The 15132-nt window shown below is 43.4% G+C and overlaps 2 protein-coding genes across 5 annotated transcripts in view; one reads left to right on the top strand and one right to left on the bottom strand.

The window, feature by feature from the left end:
• LOC126981291 (N-alpha-acetyltransferase 80-like) overlaps positions 1-15132 on the top strand; it is a 98923-nt gene that overhangs the window by 30928 nt on the left and 52863 nt on the right. The gene's annotated exons all lie outside the window — the stretch shown is intronic.
• The window catches only part of LOC126981292 (uncharacterized), a 42696-nt gene continuing 40446 nt past the window's right edge, over positions 12883-15132 (bottom strand). For all 4 annotated transcript variants that reach the window (XM_050832208.1, XM_050832209.1, XM_050832210.1 and 1 more), the window contains one exon: positions 12883-15063. In XM_050832208.1, coding sequence (XP_050688165.1) covers positions 14743-15063 — 321 coding nt within the window. In that variant the 3' untranslated portion in view covers positions 12883-14742. The remainder of the gene's footprint in view (positions 15064-15132) is intronic.

Consider the following 15132-nt stretch of genomic DNA (forward strand, 5'->3'; position numbering starts at 1 on the left):
AATGTTTACACTTCTCACTGAATGTTTAACGACGACAAAATATAACAGAGAGAGAGAGAGAGAGAGAGAGAGAGAGAGAGAGAGAGAGAGAGAGAGAGAGAGAGAGAGAGAGAGAGAGAGAGAGAGAGGTGGCTAATTAGGATGAATTCATAATTTTAAATAATTTCACGCTCAGACTAATTCTCTCTCTCTCTCTCTCTCTCTCTCTCTCTCTCTCTCTCTCTCTCTCTCTCTCTCTCTCTCTCTCTCTCTCTCTCTCTCTCTCTCTCGAAAAGCTAATGATTCCCTAATGTTCCCCTTAAAGGGCTATGATTTCTTCCAAGTCTTGGCGTCGTGGTTGTGGGGCGGTGCTTGGGGCAGCTCAGGTAAAGGCCCAAACAGGTGCCTCATTACCTATGTATGAGGCTCCCTCCTGTGGGTCATTAGGGCTCAGCTGGCGGCAGGTGTTCCCCGATGAGCCACTCCTCCACCTGGCTGGCTGGCTGACGGTGAGCATGGGAGAGATGACCCTGATGATAGTTATGTAATCAGGAAAGGAAATGAGGTAATGGGAAGAAGGAGAAGACTTAGGAAAAGATGAAAGAGGAGGAGAAGAAGATGATGATGATGATGATGAAGAGCAAGAAGAAGAAGAAGAAGAAGACGTAAAAAATAAGATGATGAAAAGGAAGAGAAAGACGAAAAATGACAAAGAAGAGAAAATGGGAAGAAAAAGAGATTTAGGGAGAAAAGATAAAAAAGAAGAAGATGAAAATGAAGATGGAGAAGAGGAAGAACTAGAAGAAGTAAAAGCAGTTAAAGATGAAAACGTAGAGATAGGCGAAGAACAAAGAAGAGGAAATAAGATGGAAGAGGAGGTTTAGGAAGAAGAAAAGGGGATGATAAAGATGAAAATGAAGAGAAAGATGAAAAAGGAGAAAGGCGAAAGATGGAAATGATGAAAATGAAAAAAAAGAAAAGAAAAGAAAAATGTCTAGCAGTAAATAATATTACACTAAATGTGATTCCGAAGAGAGAGAGAGAGAGAGATGTGGAGTATTAAAAAAAACAGTCAGCTTACACGGGGCAGCGTCTGTTAGCCTCTCACAACACGTCCTTTCACTGCATGTCCAATCGCCACACTTCCTCTCCATCAATGAATTCATATATCATTTTCCTGAAGCTGTTCCTCGTATTGACAATCACCACATGACTGCCAGGCCCGTCCCTCTCACCCACCATATGCAGCGTGAGTAACGAGAATTGGATAGTGTATCCTACAAAATTATAAGTGAGAGAAAATGTTTTGGGGCATTTTAAAGGTAAACCAACGTGATGATAGAGGTAAATCGCAATGAAAAACTGTAGTAATATGGAAATAAAGTAGTAGTAGTAATAGTAGTAGTAGTAGTAGTAGTAATAGTAAAAGAAGTAATAGTATTAGTAGGTTCTCCGGGAGGTTTGAAAATTATAATAAAATACACGTATGACAACAAAAGAGCAGTTGGTTACTTAAAAACATAAGAACGAAAGAACGTAAGGAGCCTGCAAGAGGCCGGTTGACCTATACAAGGCAGGGAGACGAGATATCGGTACGTCTTTGACCCTTAATTTGCCGGGATAACAACTACCCCAAACACCCCGCAAATTATCTGTAGGTAACTTAGTCAGTCTTGGATTAGTACTGTTAAAAGGGGCTATTACACTGGGCAAATTTTCCGTGGATCTTCAGTCAAACCACGATTTCCGCTGGCGTGGTTCTCATATTTCCGTGGTTTTCTGACTTGTCCACGATGTTCCAAAGCTATGGTAGATTTCACCGAAGGACGACGGTATAGCTCACCATCATCATCAGCAGCAATAACAAGAAACAAATGAGAACCACGCTAGCGGAAATCGTGGTTTGACTGAAGATCCACGGAAAATTTGCCCAGTGTAATAGCCCCTTTATGAGGACACGTATGACTGAGGGACTCAAGTTTGTCGATCTCGTTTGGTTTCCTTACGAAGGGTTGATATTCACCCTTGGTTCTTGGGCCATATCCTCAAACATTTCGGGGGCTTGCACAGTGCACACCCATACTTGATAAGACTTTCGTAGATGTTGTTGTAGGTATTTCCATGGGTAGTTTTCTGAGCCTAGTGATAGTTTGACAAAGCTTTTGCACCATGAATTTGAAGGAAAAAAATATGAGAACCCGACTAATTTCATGTGAGGCATTTGGAAATACTTCTTGTGGGACCCGAAATCGTCTGCGCATATGTGCCTTGATCTCACGCTAATATATTAAGTCATCCGTCTGGCAGCTTTCCTTGCACTTATTCTTTTGCATAACAATGACTTCTCCTGCTTGTACTTCTCCTACTTCTCATCTCACTTTTTTCCCCTCTTTGTCCTGTTTTTTTTTTTTTCCTTTTCTTATTTCTTTTTTTCTTTTTTTTTCGTGCTTGCCATTTTTCTCTTTTGGTGTTTCTCCATCATATCCTCCTCCTCTTCTTCCTCGTCTTCCTTTTTCCTCATCTTGGTTCTGCTTCTGGTGCTGTTCTCTGATTTTTTTCAAGTCCGGGAAATTTCGTCAGTTTTTACATGATTGGCATTAGGTCTTGTCCTTATACTTACCGTCAGTCAGGATGATCTTGAAATGTATTTGCCTCTATTTTTTGGTCATTTTTAGAAGATTGGTACAGGATTTTCTCTGCCTTATACTCACTTCCATTCAGGACCCTTTCATTGTCTTAGTCATGCATTTACCTGGGTGTGGTGAGGGAGACTGCGTCGTTTATACAAGAGTGGCATTTGATCTTGTTCAGTCACTGTCCTGTGATTATACTCCTCTCCACCTAGGTAACTACTTTTTTTGTATATCTACTTATCAGACGTGGAAGTGGGGAAGATAATTTTGTAACCACACTTTGGTTATAGAATTTGCTGCTGCTTTATATCTCCTTCGTAGTTTTATTCTTCATGTTTTCTGACTTGGTGGAGAAAGTGGCAGAACGTGTCACCAGATGCTTTGGTAACGCATTACAATATAAGACCTTAGCAGATAGATAGATAGACAGATGGAAATAATTTTATCGTGTACGTGCCTGAGCTATCGTAAATACTCCTCGTCAGTGGCCGGTAAATACAGTTACTATCTCAGGGCTGTTTGGCCGTAGCGTGAGTTCATTAGTCCGTTTATATGAGAGAGGGATTTGACCTTGTTCTCTTAAATCTGGCTCCATCCCGTGCGTGGCCTTGACCGCGGCTCGGCGCACGTCAGCCCTGATCAGCCTCAATTTGCGGCTCAGACAAGATCTCTCACGTTAACCGTCCGCCACACACGCCGGGGAAGGGATTGTTTCGGGATTTGAGGGTTAAGGCAGTCGGTTCGCAACTCCCCAAGCTGTTCCTCCTTCCTTCCAGCCAGGTCGAGAAATGGGTACCTGGGGAAACCTGGGGAAGGTAAACTGTGGCAACCTAAGTTTATTTGTATTATTATAAAAGCAAATGATGACGTATGCATGTATACAACTAGGATATCAACAATCACTCTTCTTCTTCTTGTGACCTGTTCCGCTTTGCCCCGCTTTTAGGTCCTCCTTGGTACTTTTTTACACTTAGATGCTTCACTTAGTTACTCTGGGATAGTGAAGATTGGGTTCCGCGATGCGAAGTTCAGGGTGGGATGTCTTATGATACGGGATGTCTCATGACACTACACCGAATGTCATACTGGCCCAGTGTCCCGCGGTAATGGATTCTTACCCACCACTGGCTCAAGGTCTGGAGCTCCGAGGCCAAACGCATCTGGACTGTGCGCTCCGACTGTAGATAGATAACAGTCCACCGCGAAGACCTGAGGCTTTTGTGTGTATTAGTGTAGCTGTGGGTGGTAGTAATAGTAGTAGTAGTAGTAGTAGTAGTAGTAGTAGCAGTTGTAATAGTAGCAATTGCATTTACAGTATTCGTTTATATAGATAGATAGATATATAGATAGATAGAGTTTTTTGCCTTTATTTTGTTTTCTTTATTAATTGACATTGCTTTTTTTTTTTCATTTTTACCTCGAATGCTATATTTTACTCATTTCTATTTTTCGTTCATGTTTGTTTGTGTCATTGGCCACCAGAGTTTTTGCTTCGTTCATTTAATATTACTTTCGGCGTGTGTCCCCGCGCCGGCAGTGTGCGGGGCGGGGCGGGGCGGGCGTGAGGCTGACGTGCGGGCGGTAGTTAGTTAGTTTTAATATCTAGGCAATAAACACGCCAGGCTGAGCATTGGCCGCCATCAACAACCAATTTATTTCTCTCTCTCTCTCTCTCTCTCTCTCTCTCTCTCTCTCTCTCTCTCGCTCTCTCTCTCTCTCTCTCTCTCTCTCTCTCTTTTTATTTTCTTTTCATTTTCCTTTCTTTATCTTTCTTTCCTTTCTCTCTCCTCTCTCTCTCTCCTCTCTCTCTCTCTCTCTCTCTCTCTCTCTCTCTCTCTCTCTCTCTCTCTCTCTCTCTCTCTCTCTCTCTCTCTCTCTCTCTCTCTCTCTCTCTCTTCAAATAATAATGAAAAGTTTCTTGCTTGCAGACGTCGAGCCACACAAAAGGAGGACTCTTATGACATTTCTGAAACTAAGCTGAAAACTGTGTCTTTTTAACCTAAACTTTTCCCCTTACAAGCTGAGGGTCTCGAGTCTTTACTGCCTTGCTAAAAAGAAAAAATCAGGAGCTATTGGCCGCTTTTCTTTTTTGTGTGAGTTGTAAATCCCTTAGGAGTGAAGTGTGTGTGTGTGTGTGTGTGTGTGTGTGTGTGTGTGTGTGTGTGTGTGTGTGTGTGTGTGTGTGTGTAGCAATCTTCTATAAATTATGAATTCAAAACGTGTCTCAAATATCACTCGTTTATCACGATAGAGGAGGAGGAGGAGGAGGAGGAGGAGGAGGAGGAAGAGGAAGAAGAAGAAGAAAAGGAAGAAGATGATGATGAAGTAGAAAAGGAAGAAGAAAAAGAATAATGATAATAATGAAAAGAAGAAAAGGATAAAGAAGAAGGAGAAAAAGAAAAAGAAGAACGAAGGGAGGAGGAGGAGGACGAGAACGAAGCTATAATAAGGAGAATAAAAGAGAATCAAGACAGAGGAAATCAAACTGAAGGGTCACGGAATAGGGAGATTATGGGAACAAGGAGGAGGAGGAGAAGGACAACGACCGCAGTGAAATGGGAAAAAAAACGGCACAGAAGGAGGGAGAGGACGAGGTGAAATAGAAAGGAGATGAAGAAGAAGAAGAAGAAGAAGAAGAACAAGAAGAAAGTGAAGCTGATGGAAAAGAAAAGAAAGATAATGGTAATAAGAGGAGGAGAGGAGTAGGAGAGAAATGAAAGGAGGAAAAAGAAGAAGGAAGGAAACACGAAAGGAGGAATGAGATGATGATGATGATGATTATAACAAGGAGGAGGAGGAGGTGATGAAAGAGGTGTGAGAAGACAACAAGGAAAAGAAAACAAAGATCGAGAGATAGAAAGAAAAACAAAGAAACAAAGAGAAAAGAGATGACAATGAAGATCAAGAGAGGAAACAACAGTGTGGAAACAACAAAACGTAACGAGAAGAAATAGAGAACGAACGAGGAGATAAGAAGAAACGTATTAAGTAACATGAAGCAAGCGCACGCATTCGTAGAGTATGTAAGAGGATGGGGGAGGGACGAGGGATCAGAGGGATGAGGGGGAAGGGTGAGGAAGTGTTGGGAAGGGGTGTCGTGGATGGGGGAGGGACGAGGGATGAGGGGAAGGGGGGAGGAAGGGGTGTCGAGGATGGTGACATGCTGAGAGGAAATAGTTGATTACACTTGATACAGTCTGAAAGAGCGGATGTATATATATAAGTGTGGTGGGGAAGGAGAGGGAGAACCATGTGTGTGTGTGTGTGTGTGTGTGTGTGTGTGTGTGTGTGTGTAGTATGATGTAAATAGATGGAAGTGTTCGTCTGTGTTTTGGATATCTGTGCAATCTACTTGATATACGTGTAGTTTTGTACATACTATTCTCTCTCTCTCTCTCTCTCTCTCGTGGAGGGGAAACTCGTGTAAGCTCTAATTAAACACAGCCTTCAGAGTGCCGCGAGGGTCGGAATCAGAAAGAGACCAGAGGAAAGACGAGGCCACCACGGCTAACCACGGCGGGGCAGGGTTGATATATTCTCAGACGCCTTTGCCTTTCACATCAACAGCTTCCAAAGGTCAAAAAGTAGATGAATCGGGTTCTAATGGGTGTTTCTTTAGGTTCACGGTACAGAAGAAGGGTCCAACTACCACCAGAGTCATAAAACTACCCCTGGAAATGCCCGAAACTCCTAAGAAAGTCAAGTCATGTGTGTGAACTTGCGCCTTTCACATCAACAGTTTCCAAAGGTCAAAAAGTAGTGAATCGGGTTCTAATGGCTGTTTCTTCAGGTTCACAGTACAGAAGAAGGGTCAAACTACCACCAGGGTCATAAAACTACCCCTGGAAATGCCCGAAACTCCTACGAAAGATGTTATTTATGTGAACTTGAGCGCCGAAGTGTTTGACAATGCTACTTCAGTTCTCGTATGTTCTAACGATTCGGGATCTTGTTACGAGTATATCTGAAGACGACAGAGAAGATGAGGCAGGTTATCGGGAGTGTTTTCTTCCGGTTCATGGCCCAGAAACCTTGTCAGTCTACCGCCAGGCTCATGAAACCACCCTTGGAAATCACTATAACTTCTCCGAGAGGTGTCATAACGTTTGAGAGAATATGGGTCCTTGCTGGTTCGGCACGTGCTCTCTTTCGGCTTCTCGGCAAGCCTACACTCCTCCAAAACGGGGCTGAATCAATATCACCTAAAATTGCAGGGAAAAAAGTTTGTCTCGCGAATCCATTAATTTTTTTATGTCAAAGGTCAAGGTCGCATAAAACGTCAAATTGGCCATAACTTTGGTTCTCGTCATCGTAGAGACTTCAGACTTGGTTCATATTTTAGCTCATGGAAAGACGCACCTTGCATGGCATTGACCTTTGACCTTGACCTCGAAAAGCTCGCCCAAGGTCAAAGTATCACAGTTGATGCCCATATCAATTTTCAGGACGATTTTTGGCAAAGGTGTGCGCTCTCCGAGTGCTATGCGTCTAGGTTTACGTTAACTTCCTACAGCAGCAAGAATAAAGGTCTAATGTAATACTCTTCCACCACTCTACTAGTCAACATCCACTCTATTAGGTCTATTCCTATTTTTCCTTTCATTTCCTTTTTTTTCATGTTAGCTTCCCACAACATCAAGAACAAAGATCTAATGTAATACTCCTCCACCACTCTACTAGACAACATCCACTCTATTAGGTCTATTTATTTTTTTAGGGGTTACTTAACTTGGCTAATTCGTCTTCGTCGTCCCCGGCGGAGCGATGGACCGTCACCAGGTTGATCCCTTGGGAGAATTACCTGAGTAGCTTAACAGGTGACTTTTTCTTACCCCTCCCTCCTCCTTCCTTCGCTTCGCCACACCTCCCCTCACTTACCTCACCTCACTTCTCACCTAAATTCATCTTCCCTTCACTTTACAACTTTCGCTCCCTTCACCTATATTTTCCCTCCCTTCCCTCCCTTAACCTCCTTTCTCTTCGTCTTCAGCCTTCCCTCCCTTCAGTTCTTTCCCTTCGTCTCGCAACCTCCCTTCACCTTACTTCCCTTCATCGTCTATCCCTTCACCTGCCCTTCCTACATTTCCCTTCCCTTTGCCTTCTTCACCTCCCCTCACCTTCCCGTCACTTATCTCCTTCCCTTCTCCCTCCCTCTCTATTGCTTCACCTCCCTTTCCTACCTTCACCTCTCTTTCCCTTCCTTCCCTTCACCACCTTCCTTTCTTTCTCCTCACTTCACTTTCCATCCTTTCACCTCCCCACCTCCCTTTCTGTTGCCTTCTTTCAGCTTCTTTTCTCTTCTTCAGCTCCCTTCACCTTCCCTTCCTCCTTTCCTTTCCTTTATTTTCCTTCCCTCTCTTCACCTTCATTTCCTTTGATTCGCCTTCCCTATCCTTTCCTCCTATCCTATTATCACACGTCTTCTTCCATTGTCTTTTTACTAACCCTCCTCCTCCTCCTCCTCTTCCTCCTCTTCCTCCTCCTCTCCACTTTCCTGAAAACATATCGCGTTACCAACACATTCTTCTTTGATTAAAAGTTCTTTCTACGCTTAACTTTATCGCCTTTTTATTTTGATTGGATTCCTTCATTTCTTTACTTTTTCCCCTTTCATTCCCCCCCCCCCCTTTTTTTTACGTCAGCTTCGCGCAACATCAATAACAAGAGTCTAATGCAATACTAATCTGTGTGTGTGTGTGTGTGTGTGTGTGTGTGTGTGTTTCTTTTTCTATTGTTTGTTTGTTCTTTGTACTTTTGCGGTCGTGTTGAATGAATAAACGGGCGTTCGAGTCGTCGCCGGCAGGAAGATCAGAGATTCCAAAGTAGGGAAAAAAAAAAAAAAAAAGTTAAATACAAAAAAAAAAAAAAAAAAAAAAAAAAGTATAAATCAATTTTCGCCAAACTTGAAATGCAGCAAAGAGTGGGTGTGTTTTAACTCTGCTGTCTCCTCTCTGTCCGTTTATTTTGCAAGTTAGCGCTTTGATCTCTGTAATCTCTGATCTCTCTCTCTCTTTTTTTTTTTTTTTTTAATCAAGGGTATAGTAAGAAGAGTAAGTGGGTTAATGGCTAAGGTACAGGTGGGGGAGAAGGAAAGACAGTAAGAGTGTACAATTGTATGGTGTATGTTCGTTAGTTATTCTGGTAGTTATTGTTTATCGGGCACCTTATTTGTATACCCCGGCGTGCTGGGGTTTGTGTGTTTGGATTGTTTGTGTAGAGAGCTGTTGCTATGGCGTCACTTGTGTGAAGTGGTGTGGGCGGTTGTTCTCGTAGTGACTTCAAGCTGTGCGGAAACCAGGGGTGGACCAGGTTCGTGCTGCCGTCAAGCTCCTTGACGTGGGTGTAGTTCACATCGTCTTACTGGTCGAGTTTCTCCCATATCTTGCTGGCGGCCTCCCGTAGCCTTGTGCTGACTAGTTGAACTCCGAGTCTGCGGTGTTGAGCTTCCTCGTTTTTCGCGTATAGATATTTCTGTCCCGTGGCAAATCTCAGCGGTTTGTTCTGCAGCCTTTGTAGTTGTAACATCTTGGTGTGGGAAGCCATGCGTGTCGGGGTGGGTGAGTACTCTAGTATAGGAAGTATTTTCGTCTTTACCAGATAGAGTTTGAGCCGCTCTGTGAAGTGCCAGAATCTGTTTAGTGATGTGAGGGCTGTTTTAACTTTCATGGTTTTGTCGTTGACGTGTTTAACGATCAGGCAGGTGGATGTCACTGTGTGGCCTAATATCTGGCATTGTTTTTGGTGGGAGATGGTGTTGCCCTGTATTTGTATGTCATTTAATTTTTTCCTGCCGAGTGCGACCACAGCGAACTTGTCTATGTTTGTTTTGATCTTCCATTTTTTTTCAAATTCTGTTGAGTCTGTTCGCCTCCCGCACGACCAGGGCGTCATGGTGGTCTAGGGTACCGTTGGAGGTCACTATTTGTGTCGCGTCGTCAGCATAATATATCCATACAGCTTCTGTTATCAGACCGGGGCATGTCAGAGGTGTAGGTGATGAAGAGCGTTGGTGATAACACGCTGCCCTGTGGCACGCCGCTGTGCAGGGGGAACGGGGAGGATATTGCTGACTTAACTCGAATGGAAGCTGAGCGCTGATCAAGGAAGCTACATAACAGTTTTTCCGTTAGCTCTGGCAGTCCGAGTTGAAGTATTTTGTATTGCAGGCCCTGTAGCCAGACTTTATCAAACGCTTTGCTGATGTCGCGTTGGATAATAGTGCAGTTTAGTCCTTGTCCTTTCGTGAGTGCTACCTTTTCGCTGGCGATGGAGATAGCTGACGTTGTGCTCCTCCCTGCCCTGAAGCCATACTGTGACGGGTTATAAAGGTTGTTTTCCTCCAGGTGACATCTGAGTCGTAAGTTGATTATTCTTTCAAAGATTTTTCCAGGGACTTCTAGGAGTGAGATCTTCGTAAACAAACCGCCTAAGTCATTATGTTCTACTTCTCAGGAAATCAGAAAAGAACTGTCATTATCTCATTTGGCTTAAGATTTAGGCAGAAATGAAAAGGCCAATCCTAGAACACTCAAACCCTGAATGACGAAGGCAGCTATACAAAAATGGGCGTCACATGTATAAAAATTGATGTAGACAAAAACCTGAAAATCACTGAAAAATGACTTAGGCGATTATTTTATGAGGGTGACTATTATTAAACTCTTATTAACTTTTAGTCCATCTGTTTCAAAATGCTCTCCTAGAAGTTGTCGGGTTTAAGTTGGTGGTTTCCTGAGCCTGACGATAGTTTTTGGAAGGCTTCTGCGCCGTGAACGGGAAAAAACACTCCCGACAACCCGACGTAGTTCTTCTGTGCCCCTGAAAAACATTCGTAACAGGAGTCCCAAACGATAGATAATACGATTGTTGTTATCCTCTCCGGGTCACTTGGCTTGCCACACTGGGGGCCTTAGCACACAGGGAGGCCTTAGCACACAGGGGGGCCTTAGCACACAGGGGAGCCTTAGCACACAGGGGAGCCTTAGTACACAGGGGAGCGATGCGTTGAGGGGAACGGAAGGAGCGGGGTCGAGAAGGTGGAAGCTAACGAAGTCTTAATCGTTTCCCGTGGCGGCTTCAGGAGATCGCCTTGCATGTCAACCACTAGGGGAAAGCCGAGCAGTGTGTGAGAGACTGAAAAAAAGAAAAAGAACAAATGAGACTAGATATAAAACGGCACCTAATCCCTTTCCCGACCCCCTCTACACACACACACACACACACACACACACACACACACACACACACATCCCCGAAAAAGGCTTTAAAGTATTCGTCCCTCCACTTCTCCATCGCCACGGCTTCTCTTTTGATAGAGAAAAAAACAAGAAAAAAAACAAATATAAAAATAAGGCCGTATTTTCTCAACCAGCCAAGAGTCGTTGTCGCCTTTTTTCTTTGTTATTTATTTATTTATTTTTTTCATACAATATTCAGATTCTTTTTCCTCCCTCCCTCCCTCTCTCCACTCAAGTCTCTCTCCCTTTGTTCATGTTTCTCTTTCTCTCTCTTCTCTTTCTTTCTCTCTCTCTCTCTCTCTCTCTCTCTCTCTCTCTCTCTCTCTCTCTCTCTCTCTCTCTCTCTCTCTCTCTCTCTCTCTCTCTCTTTTGTTGTTATTTTTCTCCCTCGTGTATAGAGGAGGAAGTACATCTCAGAGGACTAGTTGGAGAGAAAGAGAGAGTAAAAACATTCTCTCTCTCTCTCCATATTTTTTTTTTTCTCTTCATCTCTTCCCTCTTTGTCTTCATCTAGTTTTCTCATCCTTTCCTCCGTTTTGTTGCTTTTCCTCTTCTTTCCTTCTCGCTTCTCCTCTTTCTTTCCCCTCGTCGTTTTTTTTTTCTCTTTCCTTCTTTCCGATTCCTATTCCTCTTTCCTTTCTTTCCGCTGTTTCCTTTTCCTCTTTGTCTTCCCTCCAATCTTGTTCCTCTTTCCCTTTCTTTCCTTCCCTATTTTTCATTTTCCTTTATTTTCCCAATTTTCGTTCCTCTTCCTCTTTCTTTCCTTTCCTCTCGTTATTTTTCCTTTCCTTCCTCCATTCTCGTTCCTCTTCCTCTTTTTTTTTTCTTTCCTCTTGCTCCTTTTCCTTTCTTTTTCCTCCTGTTTCGTTCCTTTTCCTCTTGCTTTCCTTCTTTCTGAATCTTTTTCCTCCATGATTCATTTTCTTCTTCCTTTCTTTCCTTCGTTCTTCCTTTCTCTCCTTCGTTCTTTTTCCTTTCCTTCTTCCTTTCTTTTTCTTTTTCCTTTTCCTCTTTATTTCCTCCTCTCTGGTCCTTTTTCCTCCCTCTTGATTCATATTTTTCTTCCTCTTTCTTCTGTTTCCTTGTCCTCTTCCTTCATTCCCTCTTTCCTTTTCCTCTTCCCTTCCTTTTCTCTGGTCCTTTGTCCTCCATCTTGATTAATTTTCTTCCTTCGTTCTTTTTCCTTTCCTTCTTCTTTTCTTTTCCTCTTTCTGGATTCTTTTTTCCTTCCTTTTTCTGTTTCCTCTTCCTTCTTGCAGCATCGTTTCTTTTTCCTCCTTCTTTCTCTTTTTCAAGTTCATTTTCTTCACCTTTTCCTTCCCTTTCTTTCCTCTTCCTCTTTGTCTTCCCTTCAGTATAGTTCCTCTTCCTTTTACTTTCCTTCCCTATGTTCTTTTCCTTTCTTTCTTGCCTTCATTATCGCTCCTTTCCCTCTTTCTTTACTTCTTTCTGGTTCCTTTTGCTCCTCCTGATTCATTTCGCCCCTCTTCTTCCTTCTGGGTCACTCCCCTCTTCCTTAGGGTTCCTCCTTTTCTTCCTCTCTTTAATTCCTTCTGGTTCACTCCCCTCTTCCTTACGGTTCATTCTTTTCTTCCTTTCCTTCCTCCGGGGTCCGCTGTCGGGTCTTGCCGCGATTATGTGGGCGCTGTGCAAACACTGAGCTTGAAATGCATAGTAAGGTTAATGTTCAGAGAGAGAGAGAGAGAGAGAGAGAGAGAGAGAGAGAGAGAGAGAGAGAGAGAGAGAGAGATGGACGAGACTACTCTTGCTCATCCTTATACCGTCCAAATCTGTTATGCAAGAGTTAACGAGCATCTTCATCCTTTCATCACTTTCATTCGTAAACTCTGAAACAGCCTTTCTTCGTTTGTATTTCCTCCTGCCTACGATTTGACTTCTTTCAAGAGACACAATTCTCCACCCAAAATTGACCTCTCTTTTGGCCACACCTCTGTACGTTGTTTTATAGGAGCAGTGCTTAGCGGACCTTTGAGCTGCTTCCTTTGCTGTAAAAAAACTTAGCTTGGTGTGACTACAGTGTTTACCATTTTATTGTTTTATCACAGAATCAGTCCCAAAACTAATAAGAAAAAATCAACGATACTCGCCCCCCCCAAAAAAATAAAATCGTTGTCCAATCAGCGGGCGAGAGACGGTGTGTTGTTGCGTTTGGTTTCCCCCCTTTTTTTTTTGTTTCTAAAGTAGAGGAATCAGTTCAAGGGGAAAAATAAATGAAAACAAAAAAGCCTGCTGGTCATTTCCCTTTGGACAATTACAAGAAAAGTTCAATAACGAGGACGTCAAACGCTGACTCTAAATCAGCGCTTCTGAGTGGGGGGGGGGGGGGGTGACGTCAGAGCGGGGGTAGGAGGAGAGGTTGCAGAGCTAACAGCGGCTGTCTCAGACTTGACCCCGTGACGTGAAGTGGCTTGCAGGACGTGCATGGGGAACTTCTCTACACACATACAGCACATACAGCATGTGACAAGAGGCAAAAAAAATTTTATACCAATTCTGTAGACAATGAAAAGAATAAATAACCTACTCGACACATAAATAAATTAAGACAACGGGGAGCTCCGTTGAATGAAGAGGCTCACCCACGTCCAAGACCCAGACCTATACCACTCTGACGTCACGGGTATGGGCGGAGTTTACCTATACCATTCTTTGACGTCACGGGTATGGGCAGAGTTTGGTACCTTGCCTGCGCGAGGGAGAGGGGATGATTTTACCTGTCGGTAGACTATATTTACCTTGCGTAACACCAGTCTATGGGGAGCTACCGAGAGACAGAGTCTGTGTACAGGCGCACTCGTGTGTGTCGTCCATGGAGGTAGGATAAAGAGGAGGCGGCGCGCGCTGGGTGAGATATTCCCAGGAAAGTGAAGCCAGTTTGTCCCGCGCTGGCCAACGCCCAGGATTGGCAGGACGGCCGCGCCAACTCTTAGTATCAGTAGCTTTATTAAATGTTGTTATCAATTGTTTCGCTATCTGTTAAAGTACTAGAACCATTTTTTGCTTTTAGACTAACACATTTTTTCATTATTTCGAGTATTTGTCAAATTAATATTTAATGATGAAAACGAGTACTGATGCAAGAAAATAAGTATTTTTAGTGCGATGAACTACATATTAGAAATACAAATATACATGTTTTAATGAACAATTTCGAAGTAAACTAAACCCAGATTTTATATCTTTTGTGGATAATAAACATTTATTGTACAACTAATAATACTTGATTCATTAGTTAATTGTAAAGTACACAATATAAGTACACTATTATACAATCCATCTTAAATTCAATAAGAGAAAATGGAAATTTGGTTTGTATTTATTGGCCACTAAAATAATTAGTGTTAAATAATACCTATATTGACGATAGAAGTTTATTTTTATCGATATTCACAATTGCTATGACAATTACTTTTGAGAGTATTTCATTCCATAGACCGAATTAGCTTTTACACGACACTCGGTAGGCTGGTCTGTAGTTTAATAATGAAATCTTACTCCATTTATCAGTTACTGCGTAGTTTATCTTTATCTCAGTTTTGTTTTAGATTACTTCCAATATTACTTACGTGTGCAATGTAAGTGTAGGGTATTTTTCCTTACCAAACCTCGCGCTCCAGCCGTATGCAGCACAGGACAGGCATCGTGAGCAGCCCGCGTACAACCCACTGATTTCGACGAGTGACTACACATGTACAGAGAGCTTTAGGTAGGGTGTAGTCATGTCAAGCAAAGCCTAGGTGAGGCTGGATGCAGCATACACCTGCTTCTTGACAACCCCAAGATGGCGGACTTGACTTTACATTTTTCCACCGCGCGCCGCCGCCTCTTAATCCTACCTCCATGGTGTCATCAAGTGGTCGTAGCTTTACCCTTTAACAACCCAAAAGTCTTTTAAGAATGATCTGCTCTACGGGCGAGGCTTCGACATGCGGCAAGCCTTGCCGCTGCACCATGTCGCTGACGGTCACGCCACCGCCGCCGCTATAACCCGCGCCGCGCTTGTTGTCCCGCTTCCGGTAGAGGGTCACGTGAGGGGTGAACCTGTTGTCGGCGAGGACGAGGCCCTCCTGCTTCAGCACCGTGTTCATGTCCTGCCGCAGGGCCGCAACTTCCTCGTGGTTGGTGACGTTGATGAAGAAAATCTGGGAGCCGAATGAGCCAAGACCCTCGAAAGTCAGCTCAATGCGTGGCCTCTGTGGAGAGAGAACGGGCAGTCACCCTCGGCACCCGCAGCCACACGTGATGTCCTGGAAGACATACAT

This window comes from Eriocheir sinensis, chromosome 47, assembly GCF_024679095.1.
Source record: "Eriocheir sinensis breed Jianghai 21 chromosome 47, ASM2467909v1, whole genome shotgun sequence".
Taxonomy (NCBI): Eukaryota; Metazoa; Arthropoda; class Malacostraca; order Decapoda; family Varunidae; genus Eriocheir; species Eriocheir sinensis.